This window comes from Salarias fasciatus, chromosome 15 (assembly GCF_902148845.1).
Source record: "Salarias fasciatus chromosome 15, fSalaFa1.1, whole genome shotgun sequence".
NCBI classification, from domain to species: Eukaryota; Metazoa; Chordata; class Actinopteri; order Blenniiformes; family Blenniidae; genus Salarias; species Salarias fasciatus.
The window spans coordinates 12,398,890-12,425,324 of record NC_043759.1 but is presented as its reverse complement, the minus strand read 5'-3'; the positions used below and the strand labels follow the sequence as shown (position 1 = coordinate 12,425,324).

Below are 26,435 nucleotides of genomic sequence, written 5' to 3'. Positions count from 1 at the left end.
TCAAAATCTGAGCCTCGTGTGTCTTTGAATCCCCCCGCAACACGGGAAACCTCCCATAACTTCAGCATGTTATTCTCTTCTGGTCTCCATTACGATGCCGTTTGCCAAAACAATTCCATCTAATGTAATAAATCAAATAAAACAAGCTGTAAACCGCACTCCCCTCCATTCCTGGAAAGGGATCCGTTTGTAAAATTCCTTCACTTCCCTCGTCTGGAGCGCAGATTTTTCCTAAATCTCGGGAAGTAGCGTCAGCTCCAGGAGTGGTGTGTGCGATATAAATGATTTATATGATAATGGTTTGGGGCAGTAGTGAAACGAAGGCTAGGCGTCTATTTTAAGATGTGATAACCTACTGGCCTAAAAACTTTCTCACTTTTGGAATTTTTAGGACAGAAAACTGAGTTGAAGTCCTCTGAAATTGTTACCTATATACAAGCACAACTAAACAAATACACAACTTGTGATTTTGTAAAATAAAATATTTGAGTCAGTTTTATTTTTCCTCCACGTCAGTGAAATCCGGGTCCAAAATTATGTACAGAATCCACTCAACACACCAATTTTTCTTCCTTATGCCGATGCGTCTGAAGTTTTGTGGTGACTTAGCGTCCTGATTAGCATGAATGAGCAGCTCGTCCTTTTCCCATGAGCCTGCGTCAGAGGTCGTGACTCCGTAGTAGCGGTTGTATGGGCCGGCATTCAAGCCAGGGTTGGAAGTGACGGGCTGAATGGAGCTCATTGAGCCTGTCTGTTGTTGATGACCGGCCCGCCCGCTATAAATAACCGCTCCTCTTATAGCCGCACACAGTCCACCCAGGGCAGTTATGACCCCCGGTTGTAAAAAATGATTCGGTGCACCTCTCTTTCCTCTGAGAGGTCAAACTGAGTTTAACCTTCTCCTCCTGAGACAAAACCTCCTCCGTGACAGCTGACGGCCGAGGCACAATACTGTCTGGATCACTTTCAGATAAATAATCATTAACTCCAGAAAGGTACGTTTTTGTTGTTTTAAGTTCATTGACCAACAGTTAAAGTAATTTTTATTTACACTAGTAGGCTATAATTGTTGGTTTTTCTCTTTAAAAGTGCCTTGAAGTGACTGTGTTTTATTTGGAAGTATCCAAATAAAATGAAATTAAATTAATATGAATAAATAAGCTCTTTTTTTTATTTATTTAAGGAAAACAAGCCTATTTTTGGCATTTTATGCAAAGCCTTGAGATTTTCTTTTTCTTTAATTCAAACTGACTCCTAGAAGCCAGACGTTTGTGGAAAATCCACCAGGGCTGAAACTCTGTATGCAGCTAAGTTGCTATTTGAAAGTTGGTTAAGGCTTGTTATGATACACTGTTGTGAATCTGGTCAGCACATTACCATATCATCTTAATTTTTGAAAGAAATAGAGAAAAAGCTAAAACAGCTGTGACATGCACTTAAACAAAATAAATTGAACCTCAAAATAATTACGTCTTAGTGTTTCTGTCTTTATGTAATGTATTTAACTCCCTTACAGGGTTATGTCAGGGTTCTCACCGGGAAGTCTGCCCGAGGTCTCGTAAGGTGATATTTTATTGCCTCATACTAAAACATGTTCGAGGAAAATCCCACAAATGCATCGACCTTTCACCTCATGGAGTGGCACATGTTCAGATACTTTCTTAATTACTCCTTTTGTTTATTTCCTTTTTCACTGTGTGCGAGTGACTCAGTGTCAGTCGGCGTTTACCGCTTCATCTATAGAATACAAACTTCCAAAACAGTTGGCGAGCGTGTTCCGACATGCTGCGGCTGGTTGGAGAACATGTGAAGCGAAGACCGAGATGAGAAGAAGGGAACCTGAATAACGAGAAACCGGTTCAACGCATCTCCGTCACCTCTCATTACAGATTAGAGGAAAAAAAAAACGCTGTGATCGCCCACATTTAGAGTAAAAACCTAATGCAATGACTTGCAATCTACTCATTATTTTTTTTCCATATCAAGATACAGACATCGTTTTTGATGTTGACTAAAAAAAATAAAATTAAAAAATTAAAAAGCAATTTGGTGCTGATGAAAAACATCTGAGGGAGCATTTATATCACCTAATTAAGTAGTTTAAAAAAATGATCAGTGACATGAGCATGTTAGACAGACACAATCTCTCAGAAGTTAAGGAGGAGTTCAACATCCTCCGAGGTAAAATTATAAAAGGCTTTGAAGATCTCGCTATCTTCAGTTCGTACTATTATCAGATGGCTGAGACTGCAGAACATTTTTAGAGTCTATGGGTCAAGGCTGGAGTCAACATGGAAATCAAGAAAACAAGATAACAGCCGTGCTGAAAATGTACAAACGTGTCAAAAAAATACTTCCCGAGCTTCATTTCAGCTGCTGTTTGGTTGTTGGATGAGGAAATGGGGCCTTTCCAGCATGTAACTATCCCAGCTTCAAGAATGCTGCAGTATGGGTAATGTGTGTTTTTGGCTCAGAGCAGGCTTTTCCTCTTGGTCTACAGTCTACAGCACACACCTACCAAGAAGTACTCGTATCGGCAAGTAACTAAAGGTACTTGTTCTCGTCCTTTAACGAAGTAGTAACGCTGTATCCCGACTTCTTTTCCACATAAGTCCCACTAATGGAGATTTATTTATATATTTATTATTCAGCAGGTGACCGTATTGGTAATGCCTACATTTCTTCTCATTGAGGTGGCTGTAGCTCAGTTGGTCCTCTCTTAATCATAAGGTTGCAAGTTCAATTCCACATCTAAGTTTGCTTGAGGCCCAAATTGATCCCAATAGATGGATAATAGACCACCTTCCACGACATCCTTGTCCAATGGTGTGTGTGAACATTTGTATGAATTTGTTAATGTGATTGAACAGTGAAAAGTGAAATTCATGTTCCCTTCAGACTGAGTTATTGTCAGAACATTGGAGGAAATTTGTGCTAAACCCTCAGACGGGTGCCTCCAGAACTGTATCTGTGAGAGAATTTCTGAAGGTGCGAAGGTTTTATGTTTGGAATATGTGTCTTTTAGAGTAGTAGAATCTGTGACGGTGTAAGATTCTAAAATGTGTGAAAGTTTGAAGACGGGTGAGAGATCTTGAAATTGATAATTCCAGACTTTCCATATCTTAGACACTGCCAGAAGATTAAACGAGTGACCCCCATGAAAGGTTAAAACTCTACAATGTGTAAAATGTTGGTTAAATTTACACTTTTAATAGTGTTTCTGTTAGGAGACGATAGCAGCGGGGTGGATATTTGAACGAGGGGTTCAGAGGGGCGGCAGCCGCATTGCCACATGCGGAATGTTTTGTTCGCGCCTTCCTCCGCCTACTCTCACACCTCACACCTGTACTGCGTGTGTCCGCGTGCGTGAGGATTTTAGGACCGCGCGGAAACTTCGCTGCTGCAGCTTCTGCGGCTCGTGAGGGAGAGAGAGAGAGGGAGAGAGAGAGAGAGAGCAGGCCGGAGAAGGAGAGAAGCAGACAGGAGCAGGCGGGGTAGCGCGAGCCAGCAGCGGAGAGAGAGTGAGAGAAGACCCGGTAGAGCGCGAGGAGGGTGAGAGAGGGTGAGAGAGTGAGGGAGAGTGAGGGAGTGAGAGAGGAGAGAGAGAGAGAGAGAGAGAGAGAGAGAGAGAGAGAGCGCGACGGCCGTCAGGGTCCGGGTGCCTAAAGGGGACGGACGACACGGTAAATATAAACATTACATTTTGGCTCGTTGCGGGCTGCCGTTAAGTTGGCCACAGTCATCTCCTGAAGTCACCGCTCGAGCGCGCGCGCACTCGCGCGCTGCGCAGCTGAACCGTTTTTTGCGCGTGAGGACGGAGCGGTGCGTTCACGGAGCGGCTGAACTTGGGGGACTTCTTCTTCTTCTTCTTCCGTGCGGCGCGAGGAAAATCACGGCAGCCGGACAGCCGTGTGTGTAACGTTAAACGTCCCCGTCCCCACTACCACCACCACCCGAACGCCCCCTCCACCCCAAACACCCCCCATGACACCGGCAGGTAACGTTACACCGGCGCGCGCTGTCCTCCTTCCTCGCCGACCAGATGCAGACAGTCAGACACATCAGCGCGCGGAACCGTCGCCAGCACTGCGAGGGAGCGCGCGCGGGCGGGCGGGCGCGCGCGCCGGCCGGGGTTAACGAGTGCACTCGGTCTAAAAACGCGCCCCCGCTTGTGTTTTCTACCTGACCCAGTAAAGCTTATCAGCGCCACGCACCCGGACACGTGTCTGTCACCGGCTGCAAGCCGCGCGCACATCAACGCCGCGGCCGCACGCCGCGTGCAGAAGGCCGTCCGGTAAAGGCCGCGTCAGGTCGCTCCCGGTATTGATTCTCATACGGCCGAACGACGTCAAGACGCCGTGAACGTCAGCGACACGAGACAGAGCAGCCTTTAGGAATAAAAGTCAGCCGTCCCTTCTTGAACGTATCCGCATATTGATGTTTTTTTATATCTCCTGAAACTGGAGGAAAGTTATCGATGGACTTCACATTGCAAAATAATTCTGAAAACATTTTGGGATTATCCAGATTATGCGTCATACATGTCAGTGTCCTGTTTTTTTTTTTTTTTTAAAGCTTTAGTTTCCCAAGTCTTACTCATAAACCACATTCTGATTAAAAATTGGATACATACACTCCATCACCCTGGATATTAAAATGTGTGAATGCATTCAGTGAAAACACCTGCTGAAACTGTTTTACCAAGAACACTGAAAAAACTGCAATCCAAACTTCACCTGCATACTCCTCTTCACACCTCTTACATCGATCTACTGCAGGCTGATAGTTTCAATTTAACCCATTTTAATAGACTTTTTCTTTTGGGGAGGGGGTGCAGTTTGTAGGATTTAATCACTGTAGAATTTTCTACAAAATGTGAATCCTTCTGCTTTTTTTTTTTATTTTGACGTATCTTCAATTGTCAACATCCGTCAGTTGTTCATCATTGTGTTTTTGACAGTCCAGCTCATGTTACGGAGCTGTGATGTGCTGGTTTCCCTTGTGTGTGACTGGATGGTCATACTGATGAAGTCCCGGGGGCCGCTGTCATGGCAAAGCTGTGTTTCTCTCCGTTCTGGCAGTTGTTTGGCATCACCTGTCAGTGGTGATGGGATAGAGTGAAGGTTAAGGCTATAGGTCTGTCTTAGCTGCCATACATGTAGGAACATTTGTTCTCATCTTCTCAAGGTTTGGGATGTTATTGTGCACAGAGTAACCCTAATAATTTAAAATGGATGTAACAGATTAGTTTCCCACACTGTTTTATGATTGAAAAATGTGCAATAGTGTAGTATGGCATTTAAATTACTATATTAAAATAATAAATAAAGGGATCTGATATTTGAACTAGAATTTTACTGAGTTCATTCATTAGAAGAGATTTTTTTCACATGTTTAATATTTAGAGCTATAAAGTTTCTCTTAATTTTCAGTGACATCTGCATATGTTTCATACATAATGCTTATGTTCAAATACTGTCACAGAGGATTAAGGACACTTCACCTATATTACTTATCTGGATTCAAAAACACAGTCAGTGATTGTCTTATACTTACTGAATAAGCCAAACGTGTTATTTACCACTGGGGACTTTTATTGGGCTATTCAGTCATTATAGTTCATTATTAATATGGCTCTGAGTTTTGGTTATGACAAATTTATTTTTGGTTTCAGGTCAAAATTTAAAGGGAACACTTTGTGTTGATGAGGATTATTTGAAGTCATGACCTCAGATGACCCCCGTCTTTTCTTGATCCTGGCGATGCTCAGATATTTAAGCATATTCCAGATTTTGAATAAGTTGCATTGAGGAGCCGACTTTGCAATATAGACACAGTGTTTCTTCATTGTAGGACTTGATTGTGTTTTGGGCGTCTATAAAGACCAGTATTGTTTTTTTTTCCTATAGTAAATCAATTGCGAGTATCCTTGTTACCATACAGCTTTCTTTGTTAATCAGAAGGATAGAATTTATTGTTTAAAAATAAGGTTAATTTAAACGAAAACAAACTTTCTCTTGAGGAGCTGTCCCTGCTTTTATTGTGATGACTTCCCTGTCGTGTGAGTGCCTAACTCTCACTTCCTTTACACATCACAGAAGGTTTTCCTCTGCAGCCTTCCTCCTCTCCTCCCTCCAGCAGAGGCTTGTGCTTGGGCCTTTAAATATGGTCTAATTTAAACCACTGCTGGCATGTGCACTGGAACAATTTAAGCATGTGTACAATGACTTGCTATAGGATGATGGGGCGTGAGTGTCTGTGTAAGAGAGAGAGAGAAAGAGAGAGAGAGAGAGAGACCTAGATACTCTAAAGTTGTAGTTGGCCTGCAGCCTGGAGCTCATGCAGGGAGCCCCCTGGAGTGGTGCGCTGGGATAGATGCTGCACTCCCATTTCTGCAAAGTTTCCAGCTGTGGTCTTTCCACTGCTCACTCTGGCTCGGTGCCTGCTGTCTTTACAGTAGGTGATGTAAGGCCAGAGTCACATACTGTACTCTATAGCTCACCCAGACTCACGCTGGGCTCCAGTGCAAATCACGGCTGAAGCTTGACCGTACTTTGGCTCGTGAAGACGTTACATGTGAAAGTCCTCCAGTGCTCGGACGGGGATTTCAATACAAATGAATCTCATGAACCGACAGAAACTCGAGAGGTTATGTCCAGTGCCGGATGTGTAGAACAGACTTGATTTCCCATCTGGCATTGTGTCATTTCTTCATCAGTGAGATGATGATCTGCTCAAAATCACGAATTAGCTCACAGTTGAAGAACCCAGATGAAGATGTTAATGACCGTTTAAACCAGGGGTGTCAAACACAAGGTCTGTGGGCCAAAACTGGCCCGGGCAGCTCCGATCGACATATAGATGAAAATAATGACATTTTCGTCACGTATACTCTGCACCACAACAGAAACAAAACCTTCAAGTTTAAATTTAAAGCATATAATGGCACTGAGGATGAAATTAAGCTGTATGTGGCCCCTGAGCTAAAATGTGTTTGACGTCCCTCATTTAAACTGTAATTTAATCTGTGAAGTTGCTTTCAAGCTTACTGTGGAGTTTTATGGTATGAACCACACTTTGATGTTTCAGTCACATTTGTCTCAGGTTAATATTGATCATCCTGAGATCAGACAATTGTTAATGTTTATTTTTATTATATTTTGGGTCTTTTATTACTTGCAGGCATGTGTGTAGATGTTTTTATTCTTACCAGCTGCAAGCTCATGATTATTTTTCTTAAACATTGACAAAAAGGAGTCAAAACTGCAGCTAAAATTCCTCTGCTGCAAGTGTCTGTGTGTTTGTGTGTTTGTGTATGTGTGTGTGTTTTTTTTTCTTGACGCCTGTCATTCCTGTACTTGGTCCTTGTAGACATCTTTGTTCTGTGCTGCGTTCACGCTTCACTTGAACTGTACGTTTTCCTCGGCTGGCTTGTGTGGTGCACATCAGCGTTTTGGTTCGGATGGTTCAGATGTCTAAAAATTTACCGCGGGAGCAATCACCCCGGGGTTCGTTTTAATCAAAACAAACCTGACCAGTCTGAACACACCCGGGAGATTGGTGTGTGACCAGTAGCCCGGGGGCTTTTCAATTACTTTTTTGTATTTGCAGTGGCTAAATTCTCTGCTGCCTGATGTGAAATCTTTTGACAAAGCAGCTCTGATATATTTATTGTTTTGCTTACATTGTCAATATTCTGAAACTGAATCTGACTGAAGATGAGTTGATGCAACGGCCAAAGAATTGGGTGTAATAGCAGGGATCTTTTGCTTTTCAGTTGTTTTACTGACACTCCTGCTTTTTGCCTGGAGCGAACTCAGCACCTACCGGGTCACTTCAGCGGAACAGGCCAACTACAAAAAGCAATCAGAACGGAGGGGAGCCGTTTTCAAAGGAGTTAAACTGCGAAATTCTGCCCTAAGGCCTCTAACGAGCTTAATCCGGCCCTGCATAGCTGAAATACTTGTGTTTGATGCATCCCCAGATAACTGTCGTCACTAAACAGACCAAAAACTTAAATAAAATAAAATAAAGCCAGCGTGTTGTGTTGATGCACTGAGATCAGTTGTCGTAAAAATTAACCGTGTAGTGAATGTCGGTGTTGAGACAGCTCAGTGACAGACGAGCAGCCAGGTGTTGCGCCATATTCTGCAGCTTGTCAGATTCCGCGAGGAGAATTCAGACTCGACGAGATCCCGCCGGTGTTCGACAGCAGCCACAGACAGCTCCGGTGTGAAATGGGGCAAAGGTTGTCTTCAGGTTAAGGCAGGGTGAAATACAATCTGAACGGTCTCATTCCACACTGTGGGATATGATTTGATTGGAATCAGAATATCGAGGTGTTGTACTTCCTTTGCTTTCTCAGTTTAAATCACTTTTTTTTTTTCCCTACATGCACTTTGACTGTCAAACTAAAATGACATGCAGCTTGGTCATTTTTTTTTAAAGTGCATGTCATGGTGCCTTTCTTCACTGAAGTGTCTTTGTTAATATCTGTCAGTAATACCCTTTTAAAGCCCTTAAACGCCTTCACTGGCACAGCTGGCGAAAAAGAAACAAAGCATGTCAGAGCTGATTATAAACCAAATGCTTCATGAAAATCGGGACTTTACTCTCAAAACGGGCTCTCGGGTGATGAATCTGGCCGTTCGCCCTCCTCCCTCTGTGCCCCGCTCTGTAGTTTTATCAATAATGAATGTCCAGTGCAAAGAAAAAAAAAAAAATGTAATGAACTCGAAGAGATGAGAGGATGATGAAACAAGAGCCAATATGAGCTTCAAGTACTCACAAGGTCACACACTCACCGGCTCGCCACCCAACACCTCCCTCACAGCTGTCTGCCGCCCGACCGCACCGCCTCAGCAAGGAGGCACAGTTTATAGAAAACGGCGTAAATCTTTATGGCTTAAAGAGCTAAATATTATATTATATTAGCTTATCAAATGATCGTTTTTGTTGAAGCACCGCAAAACAAACAGCGGTGTGTTTGGGGAATTGTAGCGCTATAAAGCCAGCAATCATAAAACGCAAACTTACATTTTCAGGTAGTAAAGTTATTATGATAGTAATATAAAATAAAATTCCGTGTATGATTGAGCATTATTGTACCTGTAATACCTCATTTCGTTTTTTCCTGTCTAAACCATCTCACACAATGCAAGATACAGTGTCACTTGAATTACAATGTTTGTTCGAATTAGTATTAAAATTAATTGAGATACAACTGGAGCATGCTGTTCTTATAGAGCCAGAACACAGACGAGGTCAAATGTTGATTTATTTATATATTAAAAGTGTTTTCTAAAGGTTTTACGGTATCTCCTGTTGCACAGTGCTAGAACGCCAAATATTTGAGATTGAGAGATTGAAGAATTGTGGCGATAGTCTGAAGTTTTTATATAACAATTTTTCTTTACTTATTTAATAACAGATGAAGAGCTGCAAACCCAAGAAAAACACCAGCTTAACGGGGGACTTTTGTGTCTTGTGTGCTGATGCGATTGCTCACAATGCAAATCTGGGTCATACATGAGAATAAAAATCTGATTTTTGCAAAGGCTAATAATGTGGGACAGTCTTATCCGGACACATTAATCTTGAGCTGACAGCCACTCTGAAGGCTACCCTGATTCCAGCAGATTCCTTTGAGGACACCTGCGTGTGTGTGTGTTAGCGTATTGTATTTTGCCACACAGATCCATCATGTACAACTCACAGAGACACACACACCTGTTGTAAAGCCTTGACCTCAGAGCTGAGTGTGTGTGTGTGTGTGTGTGTGTGTGTGTGTGTGTGTGAAAGGTGAGCAGGAGAAGGACTGACTGGGGAAAACAAGACGATCTCACGCTGTCAGCCACGTACCCAGACGGATATCTTCCTCAGGTGTGATAAATGTCCCGTCGCTGTTTGTGTCTTTATGACACAGTGTATGTCTGTGTGTTTTCTTTCCAGAGAGCGGGAGGACTGAGTGATCGTCAAGCTGACCGGACGACGGACCGAATGAAGCTGCACCTGGAGCTCCTGAGTGCTTCACCCATGTTTTGATTTTCTTCATTTTTTCTTTTTTTTTTTTTCTTTTTTTTTTCTTTTTTCTTTTTGGGTTGCGTTTTGGGGAGCAGGGGGACATTAAAAAAAACCTCTGGTATAGTCGAGCCTTTTCTGCCATGCCGTCCAACAGTCCCGCCGCCACGGACCCGGCCCAGACGCCAGACAACGACACCTCCAACGATCTGGTAAGATGGAGGCTTTAATCCTTACTGATTTCTGACGGAAAGAAAAAACTTGAAAAAGCATCCAATTTCACAATCTTAACTTAACCGCGGTTCAGTTCCCTGAAAAAGCACATTATTGGACTTGTCATCTCAATATCTGTTTGTGTTTAAATCATGCATGTTGGAGTCTGGCAGTCAGATTTGTGAAGCTTGACAACCATTTGATCAGCACTGCTCTTTTTCAGTACTTGACCAGCTGCAGCTCTCACAGTTATTCTTTTGTTGGCGCTTTGCTCGCCGCATTTACAATAAGTGTGTGTTACAAGCATTAAAGCCAGTGCTAAGGCTGTGAAAAGATGTACCTTCAGGGTAACATCTCGAACACAAGGACAGTGTTTTATCCAGCCTCATCTCTAAAGCCTTAAGGTCACAGCGCGCCTGAAAAAGCCGTTGCTGTTAGGTTGTGTCTCAGTGTACATTAGAGGCCCGATCTGTCCCCACGAGTACTAATGAAGTGCACAAACAGCGATGACAGCTCCAGATAAACTCCCTTTGAAAGTATATATTGTGTGGAACGCTCAGGTTTTATTTGGGTGAGGAGCCGACACACGATGTAGCTCCGCCAACCTCTTTTCAACACTTGATTCTTTTGTGGTCTTAAAGGTTCAGCTGCCAAGGGCCCATTAATACGGCAAATGTTCCCGGGGATCCGTAAGAGTTTTTTTCATTTTATTTGAGGAGTACAATATCGGTGAGGGACTCACAGGCTTCAACAAAGATGTGGGACTAAGTGGGATTATTACAGAGAGGAAGCAAAACCAACTGCAGTTAGTCTAAAATGTTAAATCTTTATGTTAATTTTTATAATTGCCCTACATTAAAAGTCAAACTGTTCAACTTGAAACTCAAATAGATTCACAGTTTGTTTAATACGCTGCTTGACTTTTCAGCCTTTATTGCTGCTGCTACAACTCCTAAAATTACCATTTCTATTGTTATACATTTACTAATAGCTGCTGTTTTTGCAGCCACAGATGCTATTATAGTCGTACCATTCTCACTCCAGCCGTCATTATCACTGCTCCTCTCCCTTCTTTGCTCGCGGTTGAAAGCTCACCCAGTAAGAAACTGCCGAGGAACTCTGCTGTGTAATCATTAAGCTTACAGTTATCTATTTACATCAGCGCAGGCTTTTCTGCATTCCACAGGTTTACTCAGCCAGATGCACGTCAGACGAGTCCAGGTTTTAGTATTAAAGTATGTTTCTTTTTCTTTTTTTTTTTAATCTTATCTCATTTCCAGATAAATGAACAAGTGCGCAAATATATTAAAGCTCATTCAGACAGGTGAAAAATGGATCCTTTCATTGGCGTCCTCTCCCAGAGCACAGGGCAGCCCTCGTAAATCTGTGAGACGCTTGAAGTTCGCTCTATAGTACTTCTATATAAAGACTCGTCTCACTCACTCACTCACTCACTCTCCTCCGCATTCACACGCTGGCACTGAGCCAAAACAAAGTTTCCCTTATGGAGTTGTTCTTTTTAACTTCCTGAGATTTTACTCCGAAAGAGATTCAAGGCGAGCCCAGAGGAGAATCTGAAGGAAGCTGCAGAGATTGAAGGCAAGAAAGGCGGACGAGGCAGAGAAATAGACGGGCGGTAAAAGTATACATGTGTTTCTTTTAGCCAGTGCATTTCTTTACTGTACGCCACATGAGAAGAGCTGCCCTTCAAAGACAGAAAAGTGTTTGTTTTAGCTCAGTTGGTATGAGTCACTGATAAACGATGTTCCGTAAGATTAGCAAATCAAAACTGTTTTCCACATTTGTTTGAAAAAGTACAGATTGTTTGTCTTGACAGGACATTTCAGCAATATTGTGCAAAAATTGTTTATAGGATAGTCAAAAAGGAAATACTGACACATTTATATCAGCAACGTGCTGTATATTTATGAAGCTTAACGTCTCTGTGAAAAATGTACTTCACAGCAGAGCCGAGGTGAATGAATCCACTTGTTAACACCATTTGGACTGTCTTGCAAATTCTTTTCTTTTTTTAAGAAAGACGTCACTTCACATGACATCAAACCAAGATGGACTCAAAGTGGAAATTTAACCAGAGCTTTAGAACAATGTTATTGAAAATGCTCCATTCACCACACCTTTTTCAGTCAAGACCTTTAAGTAAAGATTTAAAGATTTACAGTCGGCTGAAAAATGTATTCTAGGTTTTTGCAGATTGAAAACCATTTGAAGAACTGCTCTTTTTCAGTACTTGACCAGTCGCAGCTCTCACAGTTATTCTTTTGTTGGAGCTTTGCTTGTCGCATTTACAATAAGTGTGTGTTACAAGCATTAAAGCCAGTGCTAAGGCTGCGAAAAGATGTACCTTCAGGGTAACATCTGGAACACAAGGACAGTGTTTTATCCAGTCTCATCTCTGAAGCCTTAAGGTCACAGCGCGCCTGAAAAAGACTTTACTGTTAGGTAGTGTCTCAGTGTACATTAGAGGCCCGATCTGTCCCCACGAGTACTAATGAAGTGCACAAACAGCGATGACAGCTCCAGATAAACTCCCTTTGAAAGTATATGTTGTGTGGAACGCTCAGGTTTTATTTGGGTGAGGAGCCAACACACGATGTAGCTCCGCCAACCTCTTTTCAACATTTGAGATTCAGCTCAAAAGCGCCCATTAATACAGCAAATGCACATTAATAACTTTTCTGTCTGTGTGGATAATCATGTGTAATACAGCCTTCAACTCTAAAAACACCATCCCCACACAGGCACCAGAACAATATTACCAAATCGATTTTGTGGAAAAACCTACTACGCAATCACAGTTTATAATCTCTTGTCTTGAGTATTATAATAAAGTTAATTGCCTAATTATAGTGGCTAGTTCCTTCATTGTAAGTAGGGGTGTGAGTTACAATTATTTCATTGCGTCTTGCTAAAAGTTAACAACAGCAAGAAGCAACAAAACAATCTAGATAAATGATAAAAGTATAGTTAGTTCATAGAAAAGCTCATGTTCACACCGGTAATCACAGTCATGCCCACAGAGAGACGTCTCTTGTGTCGCTTTCTGGAGGACTGAGTTAGTTCAGGATTTACGAGATGCTCCTGCAATAAACAGGACCTTAGTGAAACAGTAACCATGAGAACACTTACCTTCTAAAAATGATCAAAAGTCCAACTTAATGAGTTAAAAACACACTGATAACTAATTGATTCTGTGTAACAAACTGTGTCAGTTGCACATTTAATTATTACTTAGAACTCATGATAGAAATATATTGTATAGTATAAATAAATGTAGCACCACAGTTTCCGTCTTGACAGCTTTGTCTGCCACTGACAACGTGAAGACTTGTTTCAAAGTGAGATACAGAGAAAGGGCGGTTAAGAATAATCAGGAGCAGGAAAGGAAGAAGGGAGGGAGAGGGGAGACTGTAGGGAAGGGGAAGAAAGAAAGAGGACAAGCTGTCTGCCGCTGATGGGATCCTCCTCTGCCTGCCTGGTTTGCAGTCTGGTTGCTTAGCAACTGCAGTGGCCTAAAATAACCTGCCGGGAGACAGAAATAGACTAAAGATATATGGACAGATTGACTAACGTGTGTGTGTTTGTGTGTGTGCTGTCACATTTTTCAGAGGGAATCTGATTGTGTCTTTTAGCTCAGATGGTTCAATCTGTATTTGTGAATTCGACTTCCTTTTTTTTTTTTTTTTTTTTTTTTTTCCTGGCTGTGCTTTAGGATACAATGAAAAGTTTCTTTGTACAAACGCTGTTCCCATGAGTTGTGCATCACACACATCAGGATATCATCACACACATCCGCATTAGACGGCCCAGTGCCTTTACCCACTCCAGCTGGTTGCCATGCCGATCGTCAGGGAAGTGACATCAGGACGTTTAGTCAGCACGGCGGCCCCATCGGAGACAGTTGCTAAGCAGTTTCTGCACCTTAGCAACCACTCCGCTGTCGCTTAGCGCGGGGTCCAGCGGAGGGGAAGAGACGAGGACATTTCCACAAACACAAACCTGACAGCAGCGAGTGTAAAATCAACTGTGCGACAAATGTTTTCTGGCTGCAAACATGAGAAATGGAAACGGAAACAAGGACACACCAGAGGTTTCTGCTGAGGCCCTCGACTCCTCGCTCTTTTTGGAGGAACATTTTATTGAGCTATCAGAAGATGCTCCAGTATTGAATTCTTGCACCAGCTTAATACATTTCCCTGTTGTTTTATTTTTTTTTTTAATATATCTCATTCTTTTCCTATATTTAATTAGTCTTGTCTGGAATTCAATATGTCATATTATCACCTGGAGAACATTTTTAATTGCACTAACCAATATGAAAGGTGCTTTTCCAATAAAACATGATTAATTGGCTTCATGTTTATTGATGGATTTATTACCCATGGTGGCTGTGGATTATTTAGTGGCTGTCTCACTGTGAGGTTTCTGAGAATGAGCGTTGTGGGCTGAAGCTAAAATTGATGCCCTTAGAGTTAATAAGAAGCTTGATGCACAATGGTACTTGTTTCACATCAGAAGGACAGGACAGCTGTGTTTTCAGGGGGAAAAATCATTTTAATCTGCTTTCTCACAGATTTTGTAATGACAATTTGGATTTTGCATGTACGATGAGTTTGTGTAGTTTCATAAATTGTCAGTTTATTGTCACATATATAAATATCATCCCACCAACCGTGAGCCCTAAATTAATTTTAAAAAATTCAAGCACAACTCATAAAATCAACAAATACACCGCATGGAGAATACGGACCTGAATCTGGGGCCTCGGCAGGCCAGGTAAGAGGTGAATACTTTCATGATGCAAGGCCCATTTTTTTTGTAGATCTGCACAAATCACTCACCTCTATCATCTTCGGCAGGCTTTGAGCCAGACAGACGAGCGTCTAATTAGCATCAGATCTGTGTCTCTCTGTCTGTTCCACTTCGGCAGTACAAGAGTTTCATTTTACTCTCTGATATCCACAACTATTATTAATTTTTTTCGCCCGGGGCAGTGATGAGTAAAAAGAGTCCTCAAATATGAATAGACTGTGATGAAAGTCTCTGCTGCTGCAAATTTGAGCCTCCCAGCGGAACTAAATTACTTTTCAAGTCACAGACATAATCTCTGACACGATAACCCCCACATTAAGGTTGTAAGTGTTTAATTAAAGGTGCAACAGGTGCTGCCTATTTTAGTTTCATATGGCCCCTTGGGGGAAGTAAAAATTTTCACCAGACCAAAGCCCTTCAACAAGTCCGACTTTAACACAGAACTAGTGTAAAAATAGACCCGACTGAACTTTGACTGGACCCTGAGTGGGGTTTAAAAAATTACTGTGCTCTGAAGTAGGAAATGTTGCTGTTTATTGGCTCAACAACTTAAGTAAGATCAATAAATTCAACATTAGCTAATGTTCTTCATGAAATATTAAGCATCGTGGTTTTAGCATCAGATAAGTTGTTCTGGGACCTTGCTAAGGTACCTTGTGGTTACAATCAGCAACTTACTAACCTAACCTGTCGCGTTGCTCTCTGCGATAGAGAGAACATGCAAACTCCACACACACACAGCTCCGGCTGAACTGTGCTCAGAAATCTTATTCCTCTTCAAGCATCTCGCCAAGCAGCTTGGTCTATTTTAACATCCCCTCCACTCACTGTCTCGTCGGCACACAGGTGCAGCAAAGCTATTTTTGTTCTGAATATCCCTGTAAAATTACACCACAGCTCAGCTACAACTCCGCTGAAGCACAACAGCACTTCTACTCTGCTGTGAGCTGAGCGGACAAATCTCAACCAGCTGCTGGGATTATTCCTCTATTCCAGTGTCAGAGACTAATGAAAGCCAGAGCAGGAGAACTTTGTGTTTAGTAGTTTTCCGCAGGTTCATGAGGGAGCTCAAATTAATAATGAAGACATCATGACTTTTTTTTTTTTCTAATCTTTCTTCAGTATTGATTTTTGTCTCTATTTAGATTTGTTCAGATCAGTTGTACCTGTTGAATGTCACTTATTGTTTTCACATTTGTATTTTATTCACTTTTAGCACCAGAGTTGCTTTAGTAAATCTGAAATTGATAGAATTTTGAAATGTTGGTGTTTTTTCAGTGGCATGTTCTTGTGTTTTTTTTCTTTCCTCGAGTGGAAACTCCATAAAATCTGTGAAATCTGGCTTTCTGGTCTGGTTATTACTACTGCTATTTCCCATGTGTTACCCCTTATTAGTTTTATCCCGTATTTCTGTGCGTACCCTGGGGTGTTTCTATAGTGTGGCGCCTTGAGAATCGTTTCAAAGCGGTCTCCCTGCTGACATCAATTATAACTTCATATGGCCACGGCTCGCTGTTTGATGTGGGCTCTGTGTAATTGCCCAGAGTGAAGATGGAGCAGACCAGGACAGTCCAGAGGAGGGGACGCCAGCGAGCCCCCGCAGCAAGCGCAGAGTGGGTCGTCCTGGCAGGAAACGCAAACAGCTGCTCCCTGTGAGTACTGTAATCACACAGAGTCTCTGCACTGGCACCGGGTGCTGCAAAACTACTACAAAGTCACAGGCTGATATGTTGAAAATGCTTAAATATTTGTGCCCAGAAGCACTTTCCTTCACTTTTACAAAAAATCTCTCTGGATGCATCAATTGAAGAGCACATTTAGATTAACAGTAAAGCAGTCATCTTTATAGTTATTTCATCTTCTTATTTTGGGTTGCTTCTTTCAGTTTTGAAGTGTTAAATTGAGCCGTTTCTTCTTTATTCGAGATCAGATTCCACTGATTTGTGCTTGTTGCAGTCGATATGTTTTCACTCAGCGTGGCTCTAACCTCCACATTTTACACATAGCACCAAAAATCAGAATGAGATGGATGGTCAAAGTTCTGTTTTGTATCTCAAGACATATTATCAAAATCCACTGAAAAGATAACTGCTCATTATTAACTCACTTCAGGTCCTTAAAACACTCATAGACGTAGCAGAAGTTAACTGGCTCAGACTCTGTGCGTCTCCTAATTCCTCATTAGCAGAGACGTTTACGATCGCCTCAAAAAAAGAAGCACAACAAATGCTTCTGCTTCGCTTTGGTGTTCTTTCATGTGGTTGTGAACGTTTTAATGGACAAGAGTATCTTTTATAAACCCTGCAAGACGGCGGCTAGAGGAATTAGAACATGCATGAATGATCCGATTCAACCTCAGTTCTCTGAAAGCGGATGAATTGGGAGTAAATGTGAACTGAGGTCAGGCATTATCCCCTGTTTCGCTGCAGTGTTGTGACTTTGTTGGTCACTTTGGCCCAAGGTTACAGTGCTGCCGACATCCCTTGTGTAAGTCCAGCTTGGGGTTTAAACTGGCAACTTTCCCGCGAGCGCTTAATGGAGCCGTCATACTTCATGAGCGCTGCCGCTGAGCTGTGTTGTTACTGTCTCCAGTGTCGCTGATTTCATGTCTTTGGTTTCTCTCCTTCATAATCCTTTCACCACTTGTCAGCTTATCACCTTTCTTTGTGGACTGTTTGATCTGTATGCGTGTGTGTGTGTGTTTGGACGTGTGTGTCTTTGTGCTGAAAGAATGCTGCGGCAGAGTCAGCAAGGCGCTACGGCTCACGCAACCTCACGCTCCGTCATGGAGATATGAGATTTAGTTTGCTCGTGTGTTTGAGTGTGTGTGTGCATGCGTGCAGTACATACAGGACAGCAGGTCTGATGTCGGTGATCATATTTGCAGGAGCCATCAGAGCAGTAATGCTGTTTTTTAGCAGTTGCAGTTTAATAAACGGCCTTTAGACTAAAGGAACCTTCCCCGAGTGCTAAGAACCATCACAGGAACTCACATTTCAACAGCTGGACCCAGGGTCTAAATTTAGACCTTGTTTGAGATGCTTTCAAAAGGTCCTGATCCTCCATATCCTCTATAACTCTGCAGCTGCCTGCCCACCAGCTGACATGATGTCCTGGTCTGTAGCCGCAGCACCTTTAGCAACAGACTCACTGAAATGCACCACAGGGCCTCACAGGAGATTACCTTTAACATGAATCAATATTTATAATAATATTTATTTAACAGTCTGTTCTCCAGTCATCCATTCATGTTCTATATATCGCTTAGTCCCGTGCCAGTGCCTAGGGGGGGAAAAAAAAACACATCAAAGGGAGAACATGCAAACTCCACACAGAAAGGCCCCAAACCGTCTCACTGTCAGGCAAGAGCGCTAACCACTGCACCACCCAGTGGCCTTATATTCCATTCTGTAATTTACATGCTAAATATTTGTATCCTGTTTGATGTAAATCACCAATACTCTGTGGAGAAATGTTGCAAAGAATTCCTCCTGGGATCAGTAAAGTCGTTTTTACTGCAGTCGATTCGGTCTGATTCAGATCATCGGCGACACATCAGATGTTGAAACATTTTACTATCTTATGAAATGATATGTCATCATCCTCAATTTGATGGCAGCAACACAAAAATATGTGGTCATGTACAGCAAATAAATGTGTAAGACTTTTCTTCTCTCTCTCTCACACACACACACACACTCACACACATTTTCAGTCAGGATAGGTGTTAGCCAGTGTCTCGCCTGCAGGCATGTGCGGAGCAGCTGCGGAGTGATTATGCATGTATGTACGTTACACTAGAAGTAGTCTGAAGTACAGTTTGGTGCCTTCTCCAACATTCACGCAACGCTTTTCCATTAAAACCCGCTCACAGGCACAACCACTTGTGTTGTCAGCCGATATGAATAATGAGTGTGTGTGCAGGATAATGCCAGGCCAGGCTGAACTGTAATTACTGAAAGCTGCCAGGGCTGAAACCGAACCGAAACATGACATGATTAGCAGAGCCTTGGGTTTGCTTTCAGCACCAAGGTGGGCTTTCATTTGATGTTTCCGGTGCGTACTCAGACCACAAGAGGTCTCAGAGACATTGCGGAAAAAATTGTGGTTACAGTGTTTCTCAGAAAGTGTCAGGACGTACGGTGGTGTGTGTAAAGCAACTTTCTCTGAAACTGCGAGGAAATTAGCTTGTTGTTGAGAGCATACCTCAGTATGGTTTAAATTTCATATTTGGACTTGTACAAAGTGGTTCAAATATGAAATTACTATAATTATGAGCTCAACTATACCCCTCGTTTTTATTTTCTACAAGCCTCATATTTTAAAAATAGATCAAATCTTGTTTTTATTAAAACAGACGTTTTATTTTCTAAAATAAATGTAATGAAAACACAAGGGATTAAACAGCTGGTGCTCACGTTGTGAGATACATGTGGACATGCTTGGACACACACACACACACACACACACACACACACACACACACACACACACACACACACACACACACACACACACACACACACACTCACTCATCAGTGTGACTTTCCCAAACGACTCAGATGTTTTCTCTTTACATACAGTTTTACACACAGTCTCCAGTGTCCGCGGCTTTTTCCTCACACAGATATCCTGCTTGTTCCTCTTATTTCTGAGGCCCCCAGGCTGTTGTTATGCAAAACTTGGCATAACACCAGTATCTTCAATATAAGAGGACCCTCCTTTCTCAGCCCTGCTTCCAGCGGAAAGAAGGCCTGTTATGTTTGAAGGGATGTGGATTTTGTAACATTTCGTTTTGATTCAGGACAAATATTGATTGATAATATCAGATGAGCTATGAAAGTCTCCACGTGACTGTTAAGAAGTGACTTATATACCGAAACAGGCTGGTACTTGCAATCTGAGGCCACTCGATGTCACTCTATGACGACAAAACGCTGCAGTCAAACTGAAAAACAAACAGTCCATTATTTCTCTGTTCGATTGGCGTCACAAGGTAATTGAGCATAACTTTTACTAGAAATAAAAAAAATAAAATAAAAGGCAGCAGAATAAGAGTTTGTACTGTTGGGGGAAACTATGAAGGATTCAAAATAAAGCAAAGACTCTGTAACGGTAGTGAAAAAATATAAAGGAGGCTGATTGTGGTTGAAAACACTGTGTATGGCCAGAGCCGAAGGAACAGATTCACAGATGGTTCTCGAACAGGAGCTGCTGGCAGACGGTTATTGACAGAGCACTTATATCTGGACATGGAAAAAATAAAATATATGCAACTTATGTAAGTTTTTTTCCTCTCCACGATGCACTTTTTGACGGATGTCTCTCAGGAGTGACTTATAGTGCGGTGGAAAGTACAGTATTATGCGGAGAGGACGGCTGCAGCCAGCACTCAGTGTAAAGGCAGTCCATATTAAATGAAATGATAGCTGATATCAACCCCTCAAACTGTTAACATTTTAAAAAAAGCATCTTTGTTCATAATTTCAGTGTTTTTTGCTTGGTTTTCATAAGCTACATGCTTCATTTTTTTCACTTTTTCCCGAGTTTGTTTTTACAGATCACAATACTTCATGTTATGTTTAAAAAAAAAATGAAGACATTTTGATGTGTAAAGCAAACCAGAATGTGTGTTGCATTTCCTTGACTTTCATAGAAGCCAACAAACTGATACAGTCGTTATCCAGTGGCTTGCAAAAGCATTCTTACCCTTTGACCTTTTCCACATTTTGTCACATCACAGTCATAGATGTAAATAACAACTGGAGACAAATTTGCAATAATGCACCGTTTTCAAATTAATTGACGAATAAAACCTTTAGCCGTAATCAGAGCTGCAGGTCTTTCGGATAAATCTTCACCAGTTTGGAACATCTTTACAGGCTGATGTTTCTTCCTCGCTTGAGCTCAGTCAGATTGGATGGAGAGCGTCCGTCAGCAGAGACTTTCAGCTCACGCCAGAGATTTTCCACTGGATTGGGGTCTGGATTTTGACTTGGTCATGTTAAAAACACCTGAATATTTTTTGATCTGAACCCACTCTGTCGTAGCTCTGGCTGTATGTTTAGCCTCCTGCCTGAACCTCCACCACGGTCTCAAGCCGTTCGCAGACTATGAACAGGTTTACTTTAGTGGTGACAAAACGTGGACAAGTTCAACAGGTTCGCTTCTTTTTTCAAGCCACTATCTCCATTTGATTCCAGGTTTGAGTTTTTCCTGCTGTGATCGGAGAGCACAAGTCATCGCTGTTTTCACAGATCGCCTTGTTATTACAAGAGTTAACTGGGACTCCGTGAGAAAACAGGAAAAATCTAACGATGAAAAGGTGTTCAGTAGTTCACTGCTCCAACATGTTTTAGCCTGTTTCTAAACCACTTCTGCAGTTGTATGCGTATGAATCCAGGCTCAACGGACATTTATTCGTTGTACCCTACGTTATTTTTGGTGCGCTATTGTTTTATTGTTTGCTACATCCTTCCCTCAGCTCACCTTCTCTTTCAGTCCACATCAAAGTTTCATCCAGCTGAAAGCCTCCTTCAGCTTCATAATGTCCACGCGGTTCAGGTCGGAGCCTGTGAGCTGAGACCGTGTGTTTTCCATGATGTCTTGTTTGTCTTCAAGGTTACAGTAGAATCAGGAACTCGTTTGAAAAAAAAAAAAAAGGTTGAAGACAACAAAGAAAAGGAAGCACTTTACTCAAGGTTAGCTCGTCTTGATCTGCGGAGTGGCATAAAGTGGCAGAAGCGCTTGTGTCTGCAGAGGGACAAGTAAAGACTTCCTGTATGTTGTAACTGAGGTTCAGCTGTTTGATTTGAGGTAATTTCATGATGACTAGTGCATGAGTGTTTTATGCTGTTTTAATAGATACAGCAACGAGAAGAGCAATCCTGTCTCTTCCTTTGCCGCCGCGGCTCCAGTCAACTCATGAAATGTGCTTTAACTGCTGAACACCACAAAAAAGTGAAATATAATATGATAAGGTTCCTTATATATACATTATACTTATTATTGCTATTGATCATATTCATAAAGGTACTCTCTGTTTCCTTATGAATTATGAGGACTGGTAGAGGTGACTGGCGGCCATTTGCGGTGAATGTTTGTGCTTATCTGTCTCCATCTTTGCATTAAATCCTCTGTGTACAAACTCAAAGCTGCATTAAGCAATACCCTCGGTCAGAAGCGTTTCCACGCCGTCTGCTGCCACATTCAAAGTGGAGTTTTTTTTTTGGTTCGTCGTCTCAAATGAAACTCAACTCGCGCACTTGCTCTGACAAAAGGAAGTGTACAGTCAGCTCACTCAAGCCGGCTGTACACTTCCTGTTGAGCGGTAAATGACGGAGAGTCGAAGAACGTCGAGCTCATAGCAGCCCAGAGGTATTTTTCTCAGGAGTCTGTGGACCAAACCAGGGCTGAAATGAATTTACGTTCGACATGTGACCAAAAAGATGACTGCAAGTCCAGATTCCTCTGTTTCTGCTGAATGTGTAAGTAGTCAGTTGTTTGCCTAAGAGTTAGCCGATGTAGTGTCAGATTGCTTAATGCAGCTTTACTTTCATTTGTGGGTTTTTTTAAACTATCGAACGCTAAAGCCACGTGCGCCGGTAGAGAAAATGTGACCCCCGGACGTTGTTTATTCATTCGATGACTGTATTTTTCACAAGTGTAAAATTTTCAGTGAGCTTAGTTAAGTTTTAATGTAAACAATGTGTAATTTAAAAATAGTACATAGCGAGTTTTGCAATGATTTGAACCTCTTGACTCAATCGGTAATTCATGATGAACCTGTTGTACACTTTTGGGAAATGATATAACACAACATCCTTTCATCCATCCATCTTCTACACTACTTTATCCTGGTCAGGGTCGCGTGGCGCTGATCCCAGCTAACGATGGCGAGGTTAGACCCGCTCATCACAGAAACAGACAACACACGCTCGCTCACATTCTCACCGAGGGAGAGTTTAGGGTCACCAACTAACCTCATCTGAACCCGGATCTTCTCTCCGTGAGGCGAGAGCACTAACCACAGTGTCGCCTTGCTGCTTTCAATAAGTCAGGTTACTTCATTTTGACACAATCTGTTCATGTCCTGATGATTACTGTATGACTAAACCAGAGTCTTTGTTTGACTTTAATTAGAGCTGACCAGCAGGTATTACTGGAATCCCTGTTTGTTTAAACAAACCATTATTTCATGATCAAATCTCCATTTCTAAACATGAAGGCCTTCATTCACTTGTACAGTTATGCCCCAAAAATATATTGTTTTGCTCCCAATTCTTCCTCAAACCTGAGAGTCGATCATTCTGACCTTTTCACATCACAAATCAACAAAACAACCCACCAAATGGGTCAGTCCTGTGGATACTTTATGTTTTTGCCTCCTCAGATGTGACTGTAACAGTCTGAATCTCAAAATGTTCTGAAGAACTAAGAATTTAAAAACACTAAACAATTTAAAATGCAGTCTCTTAAGTTGTGGGAGGAAGACTTGGAAAATCATACAGAGCTTTAAATCCAATCCAAACACTCCTCTGTGTCAGAATGTCCCATCATTTAAATATATGCATGAAAATGTATGCTGATGCAGTCTAGCCTGTCCTGGGGCCTGTTTCGGCACTTTTTCTGTTCCCTGCCTTTTTACAGGTCTCCTCAGTGGCTCATTACAGCCTTTGTTAGCCTGTTAGGGCAAACTTGCGTTACCATAGCCTTTGAGTTTGACATTCGCCCCTACTCTCCACTCTTTACTATATCCATAAAATCTGTTAACAGCAGACACATACAGGCATGACAACCCCGCCGGCCTTTTAGAGCCACAGAGAGTTTGGCGTCATTAATGCCGGTTAGCTTGAAGATAAAATGCTGAATTAGTTACAGGAGATTATTTGAGCACACCATTGAAGAAACTGTTATTGTCATTGGTAAAATTCACATTATAATTGTAATTTGTTGCCTTTCCAGTGGCTCTGAGCTCATTTTAAATCTTCTGCTAACCTGTCATAAGCAGTTATCCCCATCTAACATGTGTTCCCCCTAACATGTGCTCATAAATCATTAACTGTTAATAACATCAACGTGACATCGGTGCCCTCACGTCAGGTGTGTGCGCATGTCTGTGTGTGTGTGTTAATGGCGGTTGGGAGCGTTTATTACATTGATCCAGTGCAGACACACGGCCGGCCATACCTGCTCTCCATTACACTAACAAGCGCAGACTGCAGTAGCTTTTTTTGATTACATGCATACATGTGTTGTACATGTGTATAAAGCCTGTACCTCTGTGTGCGTGTGTGTGTGTGTGTGTGCATGATTATATCGCACAGCCTTTGAAGAGTCTAGACGAGGTTGAGCCGAGCGTCAGTTTTCTCTGACTGCGTTCTGTCTGTTTCTCAGGAGATGGCGACCTCTGACCCCTGCGCAAATGCCCCCCCAACTCCGCCCGAGGAGCCGGAGCCTTCGCCGTCCCCTCGCAAGAAGCGCGGGCGCCGGAAACTAGAGCAGGCCGAGAGGAATAAGGGTACATAGAGTTATAACGCAGTCATATCATTCTGACAAATATGACTCTTGGATTTAACGGTAGCCTGCGATCTGTTTCGCTGATTCAAGTCTTATTTATTATTTCATTTTATTAGCAGTAATGATGGTCGGAGCTCAGTTATTTTAACAACCAAATAACTTCCAGATTGCAGGGTTAAAGGACATCTTGACATAAAAGAGAGATGCCTGGGCAAAGTGATGAAAACCATGACTTTAAGTTCTCATTAAGCCTCCTGTTAAATCTTTACAAATGAGCCATTTCCTGCCATGTTTGTTTTCCTGCAGACGAACCAGACGAGAGGAACTGCGACTCTCCCCGAGAGGTGAGGAACCGACACTTCTCTCTGCTTCTCACGTCCAAAGTAATCAAGCTCAGCGCTCAAAACGACTGCATGAAAGCGTTTCGGTGTGTGTGCGCGCAGGGCGAGACGGGGAGGCTGCGGAGGAGGCCGGTCCCCAGAGTAACTTTCCAGGCCGGAGATCCCTACTACATCAGCCGGAGACAGAGGGAAGAATGGCTCAGCCGCTGGAAGATGGAGGTGGGAGTCAGACCGGTCAGAGAACCACTGAGAAAACAAACACGCTGCCGAACATCCTAAGAAAAGAGTTTAATAAATGATCAGCTGAGAAGATTGTCAACTGGAGCTGGTTTGACACACGAACGCTTTCGGTTTTTAAAGCGACCAGTTGGCCGACCGAAGCTGCGGTTTGCTGTTTGGTGATGAGTATTTCGGTGAAGGGGAAATTCCCTCGAGCAAACGATGCGACCGTCTCTGCAGAAACTGTATGGCTGTGAGTTTTACTATGAATCATCGCCGTGTTTCGCATCAGATAACAACTGTTCTTGTTAAATGTTAATTCTACCTAAATAAAATGAGAGCGGAGTTCCAGGAGATTTTTTTTTTTTTTTTTTTGTTCTGTGGATAAAGAATGCATCATTTTCGTATCTGGGCTTCACGTTTAGCATAATTCTGACTTCAAATGATATTTGAATTCTGTAGAAGTTACATTACATTCATTTATTTTCCTTAAGATGATTGTTTATTTGTTTACATTGAAGGGCAGCGGACTTCGCCACATGTTGTTTTGTTGACGGTGAACTCTATTCTTTCACGTTTTGGGGTCTTTTTCTGCGGCGATCAGAACTCCCCCCTCCTCTGTAAAGCGAAGTGAAGTCATTGAAAGTGAAAAGTGCGCTCTGCAGCTGTGAAGGCCTCTCACGCACTGCTTGTCAAAGAGATTTCATCCCTGCTCGATTCTGACAGGCATTGTTGCACCACAGCGCTCTCGTGGTGTTTATCATTTCAGCTTTCATATGAAAGAGACTTTTTTGTCCAGAGTAGCCTCACAGCCCTGATCCCCAGGTTCAACTGTCTGTGATGGATCAATGGAAGATGGAATATTGAGGTTTTGATTCTGATGTTGTCTTTTGGTCGCTTTTGTGTTTTGCTCCCTCATGAAATTGGTATTTTTTGAATGATTCTGTTCATTTTAGATTTTTTTTTCTTGTTTCTCAGCTAAATCATAGCTAGAACTGTCATAAATCTACTTTTTGTGAGAACTTGAAACATGCAGACCTCAGAATATGAATAGAGCATCTTCATCCCACTGAGTGATGCAATGTTATCAGAAATTATTAAGAAAATCAGTCGTAGAGTGAATCACACTGTGCCGACAGCTCATGTCTGTATGACAGTGATGTGACTTTATGCACATCATGAAGACTCCGAAAAATTCCGTTGCCTTAATAAGTGATTTTTTTTAAAACAAATTCTTTATCAGCATGTTTGCGTTTCCTCTTTTTTTCCCTTGACAGGCCAAATGATCTG

General features: G+C 42.2%; 1 protein-coding gene across 4 annotated transcripts in view; it reads left to right on the top strand.

Annotated features, from left to right (window-relative positions):
- Window positions 1–3,489: 3,489 nt before the first annotated feature.
- dnmt3aa (DNA (cytosine-5-)-methyltransferase 3 alpha a) overlaps window positions 3,490–26,435 on the top strand; it is a 40,488-nt gene continuing 17,542 nt past the window's right edge. Inside the window, exons 1-7 of one of the 4 annotated variants that reach the window (XM_030110084.1) lie at window positions 3,490–3,683; window positions 9,954–10,014; window positions 10,146–10,232; window positions 16,611–16,718; window positions 24,463–24,586; window positions 24,892–24,929; window positions 25,029–25,145. In XM_030110084.1, coding sequence (XP_029965944.1) covers window positions 10,000–10,014; window positions 10,146–10,232; window positions 16,611–16,718; window positions 24,463–24,586; window positions 24,892–24,929; window positions 25,029–25,145 — 489 coding nt within the window. In that variant the 5' untranslated portion in view covers window positions 3,490–3,683; window positions 9,954–9,999. Of the gene's footprint in view, window positions 3,684–9,953; window positions 10,015–10,145; window positions 10,233–16,610; window positions 16,719–22,318; window positions 22,554–24,462; window positions 24,587–24,891; window positions 24,930–25,028; window positions 25,146–26,435 lie in introns of those variants that run through there. The other 3 variants (XM_030110083.1, XM_030110086.1, XM_030110085.1) reach the window with 3 other exon arrangements.